The 18,732-nt window shown below is 45.2% G+C and overlaps 2 protein-coding genes across 2 annotated transcripts; both read left to right on the top strand.

Moving 5' to 3' along the window:
* Positions 1-265: 265 nt before the first annotated feature.
* LOC144739242 (calpain-9-like) lies at positions 266-5,866 on the top strand (the record flags this gene model as incomplete). The annotated part of the gene is made up of 15 exons (XM_078622210.1): positions 266-412; positions 507-592; positions 1,378-1,455; positions 1,706-1,866; positions 2,119-2,276; positions 2,916-3,124; positions 3,262-3,298; positions 3,377-3,457; positions 3,557-3,614; positions 4,269-4,333; positions 4,452-4,520; positions 4,598-4,676; positions 5,507-5,623; positions 5,702-5,760; positions 5,840-5,866. Coding segments are annotated over 15 exons (1,431 nt in total), but the record flags the coding sequence as incomplete, so codon positions are not given.
* Positions 5,867-7,215: 1,349 nt separating this feature from the next.
* Positions 7,216-13,055, top strand: LOC144739240 (protein LTV1 homolog). The gene is given in 13 exon segments (XM_078622207.1): positions 7,216-7,248; positions 7,943-8,074; positions 8,186-8,392; positions 8,730-8,817; positions 9,197-9,335; positions 10,169-10,385; positions 10,463-10,590; positions 10,668-10,804; positions 11,616-11,668; positions 11,893-11,923; positions 11,926-12,092; positions 12,941-13,024; positions 13,026-13,055. Coding segments are annotated over 13 exon segments (1,446 nt in total).
* The last annotated feature ends 5,677 nt before the right edge of the window (positions 13,056-18,732 follow it).

The following is an 18,732-nucleotide window of genomic DNA, read 5'->3' on the forward strand; positions in this document are numbered from 1 at the left end:
TAATGTGTCCAATATCTGATCACTGATGTAATTTCTGGGTGAAAATCGAGTTATTTGAAGTCTTATCACAACGTAGCAGGTTGGAAAAGTCCGTCTTTGATCTAGTTTGTGACAAAACATTAGTATTCCACGTCAAACTACAGCGTCACAACATTCCCACTGACAACAAATGGAGGCTAAAGATCGAAGTGATATAAAAACAGTTTGAACACAGTTTGTCCTGACACATAATACTGAGCTGCTGACGCCATCTTGGATTCTGAAGTCGGAGTTGGCGTTGTTCCTGGAACGTAGTGTAGATCGTTCACAGTTGAAACCGTCTGTGCAGATCAGCAGCTCGGCAGAGTCCGAGGCCAAGACGAGCTCCGGCCTGGTGAAGGGACACGCCTACTCCATCACTGGCCTGGAGGAGGTACGATTCAACACACACACACACACACACACACACACACACACACAAACACACACACACACTGCAGATATATCAGGTCTGGTCGTCTGCTCAGGTGAACTACAGAGGGAGGAGGGTCAAGCTGATCCGCGTCAGGAACCCCTGGGGTCAGGTGGAGTGGAACGGCCCGTGGAGCGACCAGTAAGAACCATCCAGAGAGTAGAAACGTGTCGTTCTCAGACCAGAATTTCACAGCCCCACTATGACGTAGGGATGCCGCTATGATCATATTTATCAATTAATTTGCGATTCTGAAAGTCACAATGAACATTCTGGAAGGATTTTAATAACTCTGGTTATCGCGAGACTTGTGGTGATGTGATTTACGTCGGGATGCTGAAGTACTTGGGAGAGGCGGGCGGGGGGGTGGAGCTGCAGCATCTCTCTTCCTCTGATGAGGGATCACATGAACAGTATTTGAATCTTAAATTTGTATTTGTATTTGTAAAACCCATGTGTGGTCAGTGTTTGCAGATCCGGAGCAAAGTTTGACAGAAAAAATAGGAGATTTAAAAAAATCTTTAAATTCTCTTTGTTTCCTTCCATATTATAAATAATTGATTAATCCCTTGACAATAATCACACCGGAAAATGTCTAATCATGGCGTCCCTACTATGACGACAAGAAACCATCATCAATGAGTCACTGATACGAGATAAATGTGCTTTATTTTGATTTATTATCGACATGTTGACACTTTTTAATATGTTTAACATTACATCACCCTATTTTGGTTTGAACTACATTTTACAGGCTGTTTCTCTTTTGAAATCTTATTTCTCCAGATTTTATTTTTCTATTTTTATTACGTACAAAAAGTACCAAGTACTTGATTTGTACTGTAGGATTAGATGTCGTCAGATGTTTCTCCTGAGTATCTTCATGTCGGTCTGTGACGTCACATGTGTGGTTTTGTCCATTCAAGTTCCAGAGAGTGGGATTATGTCGACAAAGCAGATAAAACTCGCATCCTGCAGAATTCCAAAGAAGACGGTGAATTCTGGTGAGTTTGAGTCTCTCATTGAAAATAAAATAAGTAATTATATATATATAAATTTAAATTTAATTACAGATTGTTGATTATTTGTTTTTTTTATTGTTTACAATATTTTATTCATATTTATTGCATGTTCTTCTGTTATTCTCCTTCATTCTTATTAATCTTGATTTGTGGTCTGTGGGTCCCTGGGGGCACATAAAGTTTTTCTGAAACCATGACAACCTGGATTTCAGCAGTGATGTTTGTGACACAGGATGGAGTTTGAGGATTTCAAGGCGAGTTATGACAAGGTGGAGATCTGCAACATGACACCGGACTCGCTGACAGACGACACCAAGCGCCACTGGGAGGTCAGCATGTTCGAGGGCAACTGGATCCGTGGCGCCACCGCTGGAGGCTGCAGGAACTACATCGGTGAGAACATCTGGATCTTTCCACTGCTGACGATGTCGGCGGTGTGAGCAGCTCCGGCAGCAGAGTGAACAAACTTAGAGTAGGACAACATCACACTGCAGTCCGACATTCATCACTTGTAAATGAAAGCAAATGTGATTTTATGTGTCAGCATGAACCTGCTGGAAACAGCTTCTTATTTTCTTTAATGTGTGCTCAGTGCAAAGAGACAGAAGTGAGACTAACATCTTAGTCAATGGCTCCGATCCTCAGACACCTTCTGGACCAACCCGCAGTTCAAGCTGGTGCTCCAGGACGCTGATGATGAAGACGACGTGTGCAGCGTGGTCATCGCCCTGATGCAGAAGAACAGACGCAAGCTGAGGAAGGAGGGTCTGGACCTGGAGACCATCGGCTTCGCTGTGTACGAGGTCAGACCTCCACGACGTGTGTCCAGTGAAATAAACCAGCGCTACAGGTGCTCAAACTCACAGTGGTGACAGACGTGATGCTGCGAGAAGAATGGAACCCAAGTAGTCATCTACTTAGCAGCGACAGGCAAAACGGTTCCTTTAGGTGAACTGAATCATTAGAATCGGCACTCAGATGAACTGTGAGACGAACAAATCTTTTCTGTGAGCGACTCGGTACAGTTCGTTTCCCCAAAGGATTTGTTGCAGGACAGTGCGATGACCTGGCGGGTACAAACAGTTTGAGAGGTGGTTTGATCCACTGCGGTTCTCTGGAGCCAGACACACAACCCCAACTGTGTTGTGCGTTTGTTGTCATGTTGGTGTGTAGCACCCGTATGTTTTCACACTGACTACAGCCGTTTTGGGATTCCAGAGTCCAGAGGCTGTTTTGAGGATCAGTGCATTAATTAGAGTAGATCAAATGAATGGAGGATGACAATGTTGGGTGTTAACCAGCTGCTGGCGGAGGTCTGAGCTCTCTGAGTTCTAAATGAAATGACTGAGTGAATTCAGTGTGTGACCATGTATGGTTGAGAGCTGCTAAGCTTCAGGCCATGTTTCCTTCATTCACCTCTTCCTGTTTCCGTCCATGTTCAGGCTCCGAACGACTCCGACCACCAAGGGAAGGATTTCTTTCGCTACCATGCGTCCAAAGCTCGCAGCAGGACCTACATTAACATGCGCGAGGTGTCGGAGCGCTTCACGCTGCCTCCTGGCAAATACCTGCTGGTGCCCACCACCTTCCAGCCGCACCACGAAGCAGACTTCCTCATCCGCATCTTCTCGGAGAAGAAGGCCGGGACAGAGTGAGTGTTTGTTTTGGCGTTGTGAGTTCAGTTGTGAAACTGACCCGTGAAGAGTTGATACGTTGGACAGAATGTCGTCACTCATTACAATCAGTCTAAATATGCTTTTTATGAAGTGACATGTATGTGTTCTTCAGGGAGATGGGGAGCAACGTTGACGCGGACCTGCCTGATGTAAGTGGATCACCCATGTATTAACAACTGGTGACCGAATTAGCTTTTGACGCTTTGATGCTCCGTTGGTCCCGTCAGCCTCCGATGCCCAGTCCTCCTGAGGAGGAAACAGAGGAGGAGAGAGGCCTGAGGAGGCTGTTTGAGAAGCTGGCTGGTGCCGTAAGTGCTCTTCATCTTTGTCAAGCGCGTTTGGCTGTGTGATCTCATAGTTCACTGTTTGACTGTGATTTATTCTCTTTCCAACATGTGTGTCTACAGGACCAGGCCATCTCCGTCAGGGAGCTTCAACAGATGCTGAACGGAGTTCTCAGCAGACGTAAGTGACGCCCATTTCTAATAGTTTTGGAAATGTACCATAACAGATGGTACTGTGACGCATCATTCTGTATCGTATCATATCGTATCGTGTTTTATTTTATCATGCTGTATCATAACGCACTGTATTGTATCGTACACACCCTTTTTCACTGTAATGTACCTTACCGTATCATATCATACTGTACCATACAACACTGTATCCTATGGTGTTATATTGTATCGTACTATATACAGTAGTTCCAGGATCCATCGCACCGTATCATACCGTATTATCACATCGTGATGTATCGTATCGTATTGTACCAAATTGTTTTCATATCATATTGTCCAACTGAAAATGAAGTAAGCTGATATTTAAGTACCTTGAATCAGGTAACTCAGTGTGCTCTACATGAAAAAAAATCATCCACAGTAAAAATTGGATTCATTAGAAGCATTTAAAAAAAAATAAGAATAAAATAAAATGTTAAAAAAAATGTATTTAGAAAAATATTTAACCAAAACTTTGTAGAAAGTTTCAATAGATTCAAAAACATGGATCTGATTTCAGTTCTGTTTGTGGTTTGTTCCCTCAGTCAGACGACGTGATGTGACTGAATGTACCTGTCCTGATCCACTGTGTTCTCAGCGTATAAATCTATTTCCTCCTCAGGGAAAGAAATCAAGTTTGACGGTTTGAGTCTGGGCACGTGTCACAGCATCATCAACCTGATGGACGTATCCTTCAAACTCCTGATTTCAAACACTGTAGATTTAAGGTGAACAAGGGAAAAGAGTTGTGGGATGAGATGGTTCTCCACAGGCTCTGTGACTTTTTCCTTTGACGGGAATCCAGGTGGACAACACAGGCATGCTGGAGTTCCAGGAGTTTAAGGTGTTCTGGGAGAAGATGAAGAAGTGGATTGTAGGAGCCGATTTACGTCCTGATGATGGTCAAACTGTGGACGTGCTCGTTGTTAGTGGCTGTACCTGTCGTTGCAGATGCTTTTCCTGTCCTTCGACACCGACCGCTCAGGGAAGATGTCCTCCTATGAGCTTCGCATCGCGCTTAAAGCTGCAGGTGAGACCACGTGACATCAGTGCAAGGCTCCTGCAGTAGGTGACCTCTGCCACTGGGGTGTCTCAGTGGTTGTTGGTGATGTCACTGATGCCACACTCACCTCCATCCTCCACCGTCTGTGCTTTCCATTTATCTGGGTCACTACAAGGACAATAGATGTTCTTCATTTACAGAATTAGATCTTTGTTACAGCCACTTGTGGTACATAATAAACACAAAAGTCATTTATTAGCCAGAATATTAGTGATATATACAACAAAAATCACACCGTACCCATATCATGTTGTCTTGTCATGTGACTTGTTTCCATATGTATACCGGTGCATCTCAAAAAACGTCAACAATGTTTTATCATTTATCATGTCATCCTTTTAATGGCGATAATTCAAGCCTACAGATCTGTATTTGAAACTTTCAGAATAGTTTGTATCAGGTTTAAACAAACCATTAATTATGCAATCTCCAACCTGAGATAATGGATTTTCATGAGAGGTGTGCCATATTTATCAAAATGAAAACAAGAAAGGCTTGAATTGCAGTTTATGTTTGAATGAATCAAAAAGAAAATGTCACTGTTACTATTACTGGACAAATGAACTTTTCCATGATATTATTATTATTATTTTTTTAGACATACCTGTATTTCTGTATATTTATTTTATTTTCATGTTACCTTATTTTGATGTGCTCAACAATATTTTGTTCGTTCTATTTTAATACTTATTTTTACTTAAACAAATATTTTTATTTTTATTTTCACATGTGACTGCTCAGTTTTTTTCCCCGGATCAATGAAGTTCTTTTCTGATGTGTCTCTTCCTACCACGCAGGGATGCATCTGGACAACCATCTGCTGCAGCTGCTCGGCTTGAGGTTTGCTGATGAGAACTACGACATCGATTTCGACGATTACCTGACCTGCATCGTGCGTCTGGAGAACATGTTCAGTACGTAGACACACACATTGAAACATCTTTACTCCTCGAGGTGACTTGTCACTAACTGGACGTCTCCGTGTGAACCAGGAGCTCACAAGGCTCTGGATCAGTTCAAAAGGGGACGAGTGAGCATGAATATGATGCAGGTGAATCAACATCTGGTTTGTTTTTCACCCCGGGTGTTTGGATTGGAGAGAGTTTCTCAATCATTTACTCCCTTCACAGTTCCTGATGTTGTCCATGAACGTCTGAGGAGACGCTGTGAGCGAACACAAGCCACCAGAGGATCAAAATGAAGATGTGCCAAATGTTCCGGCTGCAACATTGAATAAATACACACAGATTGTCAACACAACTGTCAAGTGTTTGAGCACATCATGAGTTGTTAGCCACCGTATTGGATTTAACTGCAGTTTACGTCGAATAAATTAAAATAAAGGAGCAGTTTGCATTTGTAGAACGTGTCGGGTCTCACTGCGGACACACACACATTCCAGATGAAATGTCTGATTACTTGTGTTTGACTTTGATTTGGTGTTTTTCAGGACTGAAACATCTTAAAGCGTATTGGTAATTTTACTCTTAGTCCCCCTGTTTCTGTGTTCATTCATTCCTGGTTGCAAATACGAAGAAAATAAATCATATCATCATGTAAGAAATTAACGAATTGTTTATTCTACTTTTTTAGATTGGGATAGTTCAGTTTGTGTCTCACTCGGCCATGCAAAGGTTTATTTGTCGAAAACAGATGGCTCATATTTTAAAAAACTGGACACATTCACTTAGGCTGATGCACAAAGCAATGTCTTAACCAATTTGTACACATCTGAAGAAGAATTTGGAAAAAGTTTGATTTTTGCAGAGGGGTCAGTTCTTGTGACAAGTTTTTTCTTTCTTTTTTTTCCCCCTGACACAGTTGCAGGTGCAGGGAATGATCCATTTTCAAATAAAAAACAATGCTGGCCTTTTGCAAACTTTTTATTGGTATTTCAGACATCTTTTTGGTTGACATGACTGTTGAAGCAGGTGAAAAAAGATTTATCCAGAAATGACCATGACAAGCCGTCACAACTGCGATGTGATCATTGGAGTGACAGTGATGCTAATCCATTAGAACCGTGAAAGAAATCATCTTTAGTATATATCTAACCAAAGCTGCGCAAACGATCAGCAACAACTCGGCATCATAAAGGACTATTTTCCTGAATATTTGCGACGGGTAGAGGGGGGCACCATGTCGGGTTAATTTTTTTTGGGGGGGGGCCTTTAAAAGAATCATTAATCACTTAAAAATCATCACCAGCACAAACGAAACGGACTATTTTCCTGAATTGTTGTGAGGGGTGGGGGGGCCAACTTCACGAGCCTCCTCTACTTTGTTTTATTACGTTGTTGTTTTAAATAAAGTTTGTAAGTATTTGGAATATACCAATAACACCAACACAGAGCAATGTCGCAAACAACTGCAACACGACTTGTATACTGTGTAAATATTTCAGATAATTATTGAAATTGCTGAATATAAATAATGTAACGTCAGCGCGGTAAATAGTAAATAGTAGTCTAGTTCTGCCTGTCACCCCCCCCCCTTTTCACCCGAAATGGTTCCTCCCAGTCATGGAGTCCGCAGCGTGGTGACGGGGAGACAGCAATGTGGATAAACCTCTACAGTTTACAGCGATTCTAAACGCTCGTTTAATGTAGCAGCTCAACATTTGGTTGTAAATGTTGTAAATAGACTTGTCTGAGAAAAGGAACAGAGTCGGCTAGAAAATGGTAAATGGACACTGGTTTGAACGCGTTAGCGAGCGAGCTAGCTAGCTAGCATCACCAGAAAGTAAACACGGAGCTCTTAGAAAACGTGATTGGATCATGTTAACGACCAATATTGAGTAAAATGACAATAATAATAATAATAATAATTACAATAAATGAATACTATAAGTTAGCTGCAGATCGAAGAGCCTCGTCACTTTTATGATTAATTCTATTTGTAGTTTTGAAACGGATCTATTTATTTCAAACCCTTGTAATCTCATTTAAAAACGATCTCAAATGTTCAATCATTGCCGTCATCTTTTCATAATCAGATTACAAAAGGCCTATTGATGGCTGAGAATGTGATGAATTGTATCAGATGGATGAATTGACAGGATCAGTCCAGCTGTGGCATTGACATTGGTGAAATCTGAATTTGCCTTTTGTATTTTCCAAAAATCTGAATATGTAAAGAAACTGGAAACACACTTTGATAACGTTTTCAGGAGCCGTCAGTGAATTCAGAGCTGAAGTTGCTATTGACCTCTGCTCTCTTTGTCTCTTCGTCAGCCTCATCGCAAGAAGAAGTCGTTCATTGAGAAAAAGAAGGCGGTGACCTTTCACCTCGTGCACAGGAGTCAGAGGGATCCGCTCGCTGCCGATGAGAAGGCGCCGCAACACGTTCTCCTGCCTGCCAACAAGGTGAGATTGACATAGAAAGGAGCTGCGGCTGGTTTCTCGGACTGAAGTTTGACGTGTACATCCAGAGTGCTCCTGTTTGGATCTTTAATTTGGGGCGTCCACATCTGTCAGGTGGAGGCGGAGAAGAGGCGTGAGGAGCAGAGGCAGTTTGGTGTTTTCTTCGATGACGACTACGACTACCTGCAGCACCTGAAGGAGGCGTCGGGTCAGACAGAGCTGGTGTCAGCAGGCCCGTCGTACAAAGACAGACGAGTTCTCCACATCCACGATGAGGAGGAGGAGGAGGACGACGACAGTGACGCAGAGACGACGACACACGTAGGAAGACTCAAGAGTTCATTAAGATCCTGTCAAAGTTGACAAACCACTAAACCCTTTAACACGACGGTATCCCCAGCGCTACGTTTGTGTTAGCATACTCTGGAGTACTGTAATTACATGACTATTTATGCTATGAGAAAACGTCCATCAGGTCCTGAAAGTTGATGACAGCCATGTTGCTGTCATTACGGTAATCCCATTCGCTCTGTTGCTGGAAGCCGGCGAGATGTTACTGTAATGACAGTGACTTGGATGTGAAGTGCAACTTCTCAGCCTTTAGTAACCGTACAGTGTGTTACAGTACAGTGGTTCAGTGTGTCGGCGTGTTTTTCAGGCTGCGACCATCAATCTGCCGTCCTCGGTGTTCGCTTCAGAATTTGAAGAGGACGTGGGACTTCTGAATAAAGCAGCTCCTGTCTCAGGTACGAATCAGTTTTATCACCAACGGTGTCCCCTGCGTTACATTCGTGCTAGCAGACTTTGGAGTACCGTAATTGCACAACAATTTACAGTCTCAGAAAATGTCGAACCGAGCGGTTCCTCCACCTGGTGTGAAGAAGGAGCTAGGAGAAGGAGAAAACGTCCATCGGTCGCTGAAAGTTGACAACAGCCATGTCATTACGGTAATCCCATTCACTCAGTTGCTGGAAGCCAGCGAGTCATTACCGTAATGACAGCAACTTGGTTGTGAAGTGTTAACTTCAGGGATTGGCTGATCCATGGGACACGATCGGAAACGTCTTTGGCATCTCCTGGCAGATTAGGACAAAGTGTGTGTGTGTGTGTGTGTCCGTCACTCAGGACCTCGGTTGGACATGGACCCCGACATCGTGGCGGCTCTTGACGAAGACTTTGACTTTGACAACCCCGACAACCTCCTGGACGACGACTTCATCGCCAAAGCCAACGGCGCGGGTGGCGGCGGCGGTACCGACCCCACGTGAGAATCACATTCTTTGGACCCATGATCCTTTTTGAGCCAGAATCTTTTGATTTGACAGATGGAAGGTTGAAGGGGCGTGTCTTAGATTCAGTGGAAAGAAGTGGACATGGCCACTGTGATGTCACCGGACGTCACCTGATGGCAACAACTGTGTTGCATCACGTGACTAGAACCGTCGTAATTGGTGACCACCATCGTGTTGTTAGTGCGAGAACAAGGTCCGCTCGCTCTCACCTTGTCCTTACACTGGAAAGATCTGTGGCGCCTAACGACTACACCTCCGTTAGTGGAGCAGTTGCAACTTGTTTCAGAAGCGTGAACATGTGAAGAGTGTCCGGACAAACTGTGGATGTAGAAAGGACATGTGGTGCTTTACTTTGAAAATGAATCAGAGCTGGCATTCGGTGCTTTATTTTGAAAATTGGGATTCAATGCCGCGTGACGCAGAAACAAACAAACGTTCAGCGCCCACCTGAGACAGAAGCATCAGTCCAGACTTTCTCAGAATATTTGTCTTATTTCTAATCAAAATGTCTCTTTCCTTGATAAAATAAGACACCTGAAGATCACCTGAAAAAGTCACTTGATTTTAGACATCTTTCACTCACAAAGTGTTTATTTCGTATGATGAAATCATGTGACGTAGTTTCAGTGTGCGATGCAACAACTAGATAGAACATAGATGTCATGGAATATGTTTTTCTATTTGACTTGATTTACTGTAAAGAATGCGACGTCACCATAGAAACATGTACGTGGGTCCGGTCCTATCTGGATTCTTGGTCAACTTGTCTCTGGTTCTTTTCACCTGGACGTTCTGCTGGCGACAGCGGTGACGACGGCGAGTGGGAGGACACAGACTCGGAGGGCGACTGGGACTCGGAGGGCGGGTTCTCCGGGGAGGAGGAGGAGGAGGAGGAGGACGGCCCCCGGCAGTTCTCCTTCCTGGACGAGGAGACCAAGAGCCGCTTCACCGAGTACTCCATGACGTCGTCGGTGATGAGGAGGAACGAGCAGCTCACGCTGCTGGACGACCGATTCGAGAAGGTGAGCGCTGTTCCACGTCGCCCCGAGTCGGAGGTGACTCGACCACCCCCCGTCTGACAGGACCTGTGTTTGTCAAGTTCTACGAGCAGTTTGATGACGACGAAATCGGCGCACTGGACAACGCTGAGCTGGAGGGCTTCATCGAACCGGACAGCGCTCGCCTGGAGGAGGTCATCAAGGACTACTTCAGACAGAAGGAGAGAGAGTCAGTGGAGCGGCGCACACAGGTCGGTCGTCTGCGGGTCCGAGAGCTCCCATCAACTCGTCCTGCGTGTGCTCCAGGTCTCTGAGGCCCGAGGACCTCGGCCCCAAACAACTTCCTGTTCTGATGGAGGAGGAGGACGAGGAGGACGAGGAGGAGACGGAGACGTTGGTCATCAGGGCTCCAGAGGAGAAGTGGGACTGTGAAACCATCATCAGTGAGTTCACGCGCTGACTCCGCAAACGTCGCAGCTGCTGCGGTCGCTCCGCTTCGACGCGTTCCAGTTGTGTCCCATGTACCATCGGAGACGGGACGGGTTTGTATTTTCATCACAACACCGACCAAAGATTCCAGGAGCAGTCGTTGTAGGAGTTCCAGAGGATTCTACCGGTTCACTCTGACCAATCAGCTGGCAGCAGGCGTGGGCCTGTTTGTCTCATGTGTCCTTCTTAGTCAGAAAATCTCTTTACAGTTGAAATAAGACACGTCAGCCTGAACAGAAATATGCTCCAGTGAGCTTGTTTTTGTTGGCTGTAATAGAAAAGGAATTTTCTGACTAGAATGAGACGTTTGGAGTAGAAAGAAGACAAATGTCTTTGTGTGGCGGTGGTGATGTATGAAGCTACAACACTCACGCTAACATTTGGACGGAGGACGAGAAACGACGCTCTGATCTTCACCACATTAGCTTGAAATGCTATGCTATGCTAACAAAACCTCATAGAGCGCGTGAGGAGAGTAAACGTTCTCCACTGGATTGTTGTGCTGCTCTGCTTTACGGCACATCGCAACACACCCGTTGACGTGGAAATTACAGTAGTTGATGAGGTCTCAGTGAGCGCTCACAACTTGGTGCCCCATCTTGAACCGGACCGTTTCCGGAACATTCCGTTGGTGCGCCTGGAATCTGTGGTCCTGGACTGAAACAGTCGGGTCGTATCGAGCTGCGCTGACGCCATCTTGGATTCTGGACTGTGAATAAAATGTGCTGCATGTCCGTTGTTTTAACTTGTTTGGTCCTGGCGCAGGCACCTACTCCAACATTTACAACCGACCCAAAGTCATCACAGATCCACCAAAGGTATGAAACACACACACATCAGTGCAAATGTCAAACTCTGTCTTGTTTCTAGGGCGAATGTCTCATTTCTCATTTATAAAACAAACTTCCTTACAATTAATATAATCTACTGATCTGTATTGACTGCGATGTCACGTATTCTCTAGAAAACCAGTGTGTAAGTTAGGGTGGTCGTGGTCGTATTAGTCAATGAGCTCCGGTTCCTTCACACACTGCGTTTGCAGCCGAAGCCGATCCGCGTGTCCTCCAGGACGGGCATCCTCTGGAGGTCCTCCCCGCCCGCGGACTCACCGCCAGGCAGGCCGAGCGCATGACCCGGATCAACGACTCGGACCTGCCGCGCGCTGCCACGCGGCCCCGCAGCCGGGACGAGAGCACGGACGAGAGGAAGGCCAGGAAGCAGGCCATCAAGGAGGAGCGCAAGGTGAGAAGACGCCGGTGTTTGACAAAACCCAGTCCACCGGGTTCAGAAGGGGATGACGTGGGATTGAAACCAGGGTCGCTCCGTTTTTCCGTGCATGTTTTACAGTTTAGAGTTGCTCTGCTGCTGCGTCCTTCAGTTCATCTGTGAGGTGAACAGCTGACGTGTTCAGGTGAACTCAGTTTAGACCTTTGGTCCTTGTGGGAACCTGAATCAGATCATTATTAGTCCAAGAGTGAATACATTGTGAAGACGGCCGCGTTTCTCCTGCGCGTGTCCAACCTGTCATCTTTCTGCAGCTGATGATGTCATAGCTCCACCTCTCCTTAGCCTCATGCTAACTGGCTAATCACAACAACAACAACAACGGTGTCTCTCCGTGTTGAATGTGCATTCTCCTCCATCTACTGTTAGCGACTCAGCATGAGCAGATCTTGTTACCACAGCAACACCGATAAGATCTGCATCATTTTCCACTCTTTTTTTCAGTCAAAATTCCTCTTTTTGTTCCCATCACATTCTCCATGTCTTTTTCTCTGTGATGTAGTTCTGTGGCAGTGTTACAGCGCCACCTGCAGGCCTGGAGGATTTACTAACAGCGTATTAACTGGATTTGTGTGGACACATACGTTTCTGGAGCCCATTCTGTACGGAGGATTAATGACACCCAAATTAATATTAATAAAGACATCAATAACAATTATTTAAATGTGTCACTAAAATAAACTGGATTTTAAAACATGGAGGTGTTTCCATGTGTAAGGATACCCTTTTTCCCACCTGTTTTCTGACATTTAAAAATCACATGAAACTACTTTGAGTCAAAGTTGAGGTTGTTTCTGTTGGAGCAGGAGCGGCGAGTGGAGAAGAAGGCAAACAAGATGGCGTTCAAAGAGGAGAAGTCACGACAGGAGAAACAGATGCTGAACCTCAGAAACCAACGTTCAAGGACTGAAGCTGTCGTAACCGACGGCGACACAGCACCAGCACAGACTTTTTTACCCTTCTGATGGACTGCTTCTCCAGTTACCATGACGACGTGTCGGTTTAGTCGCAGGTCGGCGCTTTTCTAACAGGAATACGAGTTGATAACAGATTTGGTTGATGACGTTTTCAACAGTCTGCACAAAGGAGCTGATTGTTCCGGAATCTGCAGCCAATCGTGTATCATCTTATATTTGTGTATTAAAAACATAAACCATGACTACATACAATATTTGTCCCGTGAGTTCTGTTGATTACAACACCTGAGACGAACTGACCCCGTTCTACTGCTTTAACATGGTCGATAAACACCGACGGCGTCGCTGCCGACACATTCACACTAAGCATACTTTGGAGTACCGTAATTACATGACTATTTGCGCAATTAGAAAATGTCTGGTTGAAGGAGCTCTCAGTTCAACATTTTCTGATTGTTGAGTGTAATTATCGTACTCCAAAGTGGGCTAGCGTGAATGTCATGCCGAGGACACCGTCCGTGTTAAAGGGTTGACGGTCATAAATCCAAACCAGTATTGACTGATACGATATCTACATTTGTGACTCAAAAAAAGAAAATCACTGTTGCTGTTGACAACAGCATTTCGAGTGTTTTGTTTTGAAATCATCAACAAACAAGTTATGTAAAAAAGGTTTTGTATTGTATAAAAGTCTCTACAGGAAACAGTCTCTGAAACTCGTCACACAACTGGCTCGGTGGGATGTTTCAGGAGTGGCAGCTATTTACAGCGAGAGAAAAGTCCATGTCGGTTATGGCGCTGACTCATCTGACAGAGAAGAAAAAACACGTCCCATGACCTCTGATCCCCTCAGACACAGCACACACCACTGGCAGAACAATATGAGGCAAATTTAAAAATGTGCGACTTCTGTGCAGAACCGTCCCTTTAAATCTGGAGTACGAGTCCACACAGTGTCTTTCAGGGGTTCTTAGGTTTGATCTTCAAAGACCTGATGAAAACCTGATAATCATCTGCCGGCATCTGAAGAAAAACAACAAGAACAAAGACGGGTGGTGTTGATCTGATCACCAGGAACGAGGAGGTGGAAACATTCCAAGTCCCGTCAGCCGTTTCATCTCTTCACAAAGAACAGACGTGAAAATGTGACTCGTCCGGTCGTCTCCTGAGCTCCGTCTTCAGCCAAATTCAGCCGAGTGCTCCTCCTGCTGTAAACATGTGACCAGATCTCCATCTCCCATGTCCACCTGTGGACTGTGTGGGGCAGTCGTAGCCGGACGCAGCAGACGTCACGTCCTCCTCCGAATCAAAATCCAGGGAGAAGCATCCGTTTCCTCCGGACTCGCCGTCCGCCGAGCGTCTCTCCGGCCGCCAGCCGCCGATCCTCCGAGCAGGTCGATGGCCGCCGGTCCACAGCGACTCTGACGACGCTCACGTCTGTGTGACGGTTACCCTCGGGCTGCTGTTCTCTGGACACCGGTGAACATCTGCAGCACAGCAACGAGAACGACGGATGCAAAGAACAACGTGAACATCGGCGGTGGGAAGGAACCGTTGTGTAATTACAGTCGTATCCAAGTATACACGTGTGTTTGTTGTCGTGCAGGTCGTTGGGGATGTCGTCGATTGACAAGTTACAAATGACATCTGGATTCCTGTGTGTATGTTTGTGTTGGCGTCTCACCAGGGGCTTTGGGAGCGCGGGCACCTCCATCGTCCACGCCTTCACCTTGACGACGGTGAAAACCAGCACAGTGACCACGACGACGAAGGACGCCAGCAGAGCAACGAAGAAAATCATCTGGGGCCTGAAACCAAAGCACACAGAATATAAATACAGAAACGATTCGGACGTTTCCAATTTACGAAGACGGAACTTCAATTCATTCATCCCCCATGTCGAGTCAATCTGTGGTTACCAAGGCAACCAGCTGTCAATTAGGACGGATCTACGGTCAGATCACATCGGAATATGTTATAATATGTGCGGCCAAGGATCAACAGGGACATTTTTTTAGCTTGTTTTCAATAAAATCAGCACATGATACACCTCAATACTACGATACGATATCATATACTACGCTACACTACCATACGGTACAATACGATAGACTACACTACGATCCATACAAGACATACCATACCCTACACGATGCTACGACACGGTGTTACGATACAATACACAATGATATGATGTACTACACTACACTACCATACAGTACAATACAAAACACAACGCTACGATACGATATGATACCATACACTATGATACACCTCCTGTCCGGGGGTCCCACTCACGCTCACCGTCCGATTGGGCACAGGTTCGTTCCGTCTCTCTGAACGTCACATAGCTGACCCCGTACTTGAACTGTCCCGTCAGCGTCAGACACTTCGTCTCCACCTCCTCGGGAAAACGATGTCACATTTGCAGGTTTTCTGGTCGACGCTGCAGGAGCAGTCATCCTGTCCCTGGAAGTCGACAAACTCATCTGACGTTTCTCTGTTTCTGCATGTACGTTCCACCTTGCTGGGTTTAGTATAAAATAAAATAGAATAAAATGATTCCAATTTAAAATCTATAAATTCAAGCGTATGCCTGAATGCCTCCATCATCACCACAGCCTCATGGAAATGGAAACGTCGACTGCTTGAAACTCTGTTTACAAATGGTTTCGCCTCTGACTGGAGTTTGTGCTTTAAAGAATCGTTTACAGAGGCAAATTCTCAGCTTACGCGTCAACAACGTGTCACATGGAACAGAGGCCTTCAGGTTCACCAACAAACTCGGTTACAACCACACGGAATGATCAAACTACTGCTCCGTTTGCGGAGGAGTGTTGATGGCACAGAGGGACAAAATTTCGTACAAATATACAAATACATATTTTATCTGTACAGTAATTACGATTCAAATCCGATAATTATCGGACAAATATGATGATGACGCCATGGCAACCGGCTCTCGTGGTTCCGTTCCGTCCTGACTCCCAGACGTGGTTACTTACAGCCTCAAAGGACACGGTGAACGCCACGGTAGCTCCGTTCCCCCTCGTCACCTTCTTCAGCGGCTCGTAGTAGTGGAGGGGGTTGGGGAAAGTGACGGTGGCCCTGGAACCCTCCACGTCCACGTCCACCGGGGGGAAATCCAAACTACCTGCAGGAAATGACACTGAGAACCTGCCAGAGCTTGTTGAAAAGGTCGCACCTGCCTCTGACGTACATACGACATTGGCCCCCTTGTACTTGTTGAAGGTGAACGTTCTCGTCGTGTTCTCGGAGGGGCGTCCTCCGCCCATGGCGGCGACAGACACAAAGTGAAAGCCCAGGAGGCTCTCCAGGCTGGTCCACACAAACGGGCTCAGGTCAAACTCCTGCTCCGTGGTCTCCAACGGCCCCGACGTGACACTTTGACACAAAACCAGACTCAGCATTAGAACCAGCTGGTTTCTTCTCCAAACTTGAAACAGTTGCGTTTTTACCTCTCCGATCCTCCGACAAACACTCCGAATGTGGTTCGGGGCTCCTGGTCGCTGTACGCCCAGCGGGCGATGACGTTCAGGTTGTGGCAACTGACGGTCACGTTGGCTGGAGGGAGAACTGTGAACAAGAAGGTAAAGAGTGGACTGAAGACATGACGGACAAAGTGTCTACGAGCAGAATGGATAACCAGGAGGAACACGGAGGCCAGGGGGCCGTTTCTCCTCTCCAGGACAGCTGGGACTAAACATTTCTACTTCTGTCTTAATCTGAAATGAAAAAGAAAAAAAAAACAAAACGTTTTGTTCACAGTTTGTGTTTCAGCTGTTTCAGACTGATGGGTCCACTGTCCACTGTGTACTGTGTACTATGTACTACGTACTATGTACTGTTCTTGAGATAGCTGTTGGTGCGTAACCCTCGAGCACCGGTCGTATCGATACGTTTTTTTCTATACGTTCACACAACTGAAACTGTGTTACACTGAGATTCTCCTCTTGTACACGATTGAGTAAATGTACTTTTGGTAGAAGACGTCATCTCTGATCTGTTGTAACAACAGTCAAACAAGTGGTAGAAGAACTTTTCTTCGGTTTTCATGATCTAAGATGTGGTTAACATAGCTGTGTCTAAATCCACCAATCACAGCCTCCGACCGTCCTCTCACATGACTCGGTATCGACCTCTGTTCCCTTTCCCGGCTCATGTTGAAGGTTTATGACGTGTTCACTCCTGAAACACAGCAAATGAGCGTTTACCATCAGATCGTATACACACCGACGGATTGCAGCGGCGTGCGGTCGACAGTGTGCATCAGCTATTTGTATGACCGAACAAAGTACAAAAACAAATATGGGATTCCTGAGCATTCACCCTCGGTTAGGGTGTGACTCGCTGATCGGGTGGATGAGTGTGGACTGAACACGATAAAACGGTGACGTCCAAGCTGAAGTCTGCATGAGTTGGAAACCAGATGAACCCGTCATCTGACACACAAAAACACCAACACAGTGTTTTTATATCCAAATTATTAACGACATCTTGATGCGTTGTATCACTACGAAAAGTTCATTGTACTAACAAGTGACATTTGTTGGATAGAAAACAAACATACTGCTCCGATACCAGTGAGGATTGTTAGCTGCTATGCTAACAGTAGGCTGCTATGACGACAATGCTAACAGGTAGCTGCTATGCTAACAGTAGGCTGCTATGACGACAATGCTAACAGGTAGCTGCTATGCTAACAGTAGGCTGCTATGACGACAATGCTAACAGGTAGCTGCTATGCTAACAGTAGGCTGCTATGATGACAATGCTAACAGGTAGCTGCTATGCTAACAGTAGGCTGCTATGACGACAATGCTAACAGGTAGCTGCTATGCTAACCGTAGGCTGCTATGATGACAGTTTGGTGTTTTTTTTTTTTGAGTGATGTCAAAGTTTGTCCAAAATCAAATATCCATGTCAGTAAAAAGGTCAGTTGTTTTTTAAAAAAAACAATAGATATTATAACAGCTGTCTGCTAAAGCTAACGCAATAGCTCGCTGCTCCATTGTACCTACCAACATCAATTTGTTTTAAATAAAAGTACAAGGTGCCTCTGTTCAAGTTGTCACGTGGATTGGATCATGTTGTTTTTGTTTTTATTCACAGTTTATCAAAACAGTACAAGTTCATATAGAGTATAGAGTAGATAGGACCTAAAATACAGACTGCACCTTTAATAACGACTATTTACATGTTTCATTTTACTGCACTTTACTGTTCTTACTAGTTCTGTTGCCTTTTCTTGTGACAGTGAGGACAGATACTGCCAAACAGAAGTACATTTTATTCGTGCACAATTACAATAAAGCGTCTTATGGTCGCGGAGAACTACGACTGGTAGTAAAATATCCCAACAATTAACTTTACTGAGGGAAAGTATCAAGGGCCAATTAGGAGAGATAGGAGATGGGAGATCGAAGTTTTGAGAATAAAGTCGAATTGGATTTCAACTGTCTTCTTGACATTTCATCTTTTTTTTCCTCAAAATTGACTTATTTAAGTGCACAATGGAAAAAAAAAACATCTTCCTCTCTCCTCAAATATTTTTCTCCTACAAGGCCCGAATATTGTTCCGTACGAACCCGAACGGATTCATTTTCAGCAGCTGATTTTTCCACTTCTCTTCATTTCCAATCAGTGGTGTAGGATGAGTG

This window comes from Lampetra planeri, unplaced genomic scaffold (assembly GCF_965212315.1).
Source record: "Lampetra planeri unplaced genomic scaffold, kcLamPlan1.2.h2 scaffold_1381, whole genome shotgun sequence".
In the NCBI taxonomy this organism is placed as follows: domain Eukaryota; kingdom Metazoa; phylum Chordata; class Hyperoartia; order Petromyzontiformes; family Petromyzontidae; genus Lampetra; species Lampetra planeri.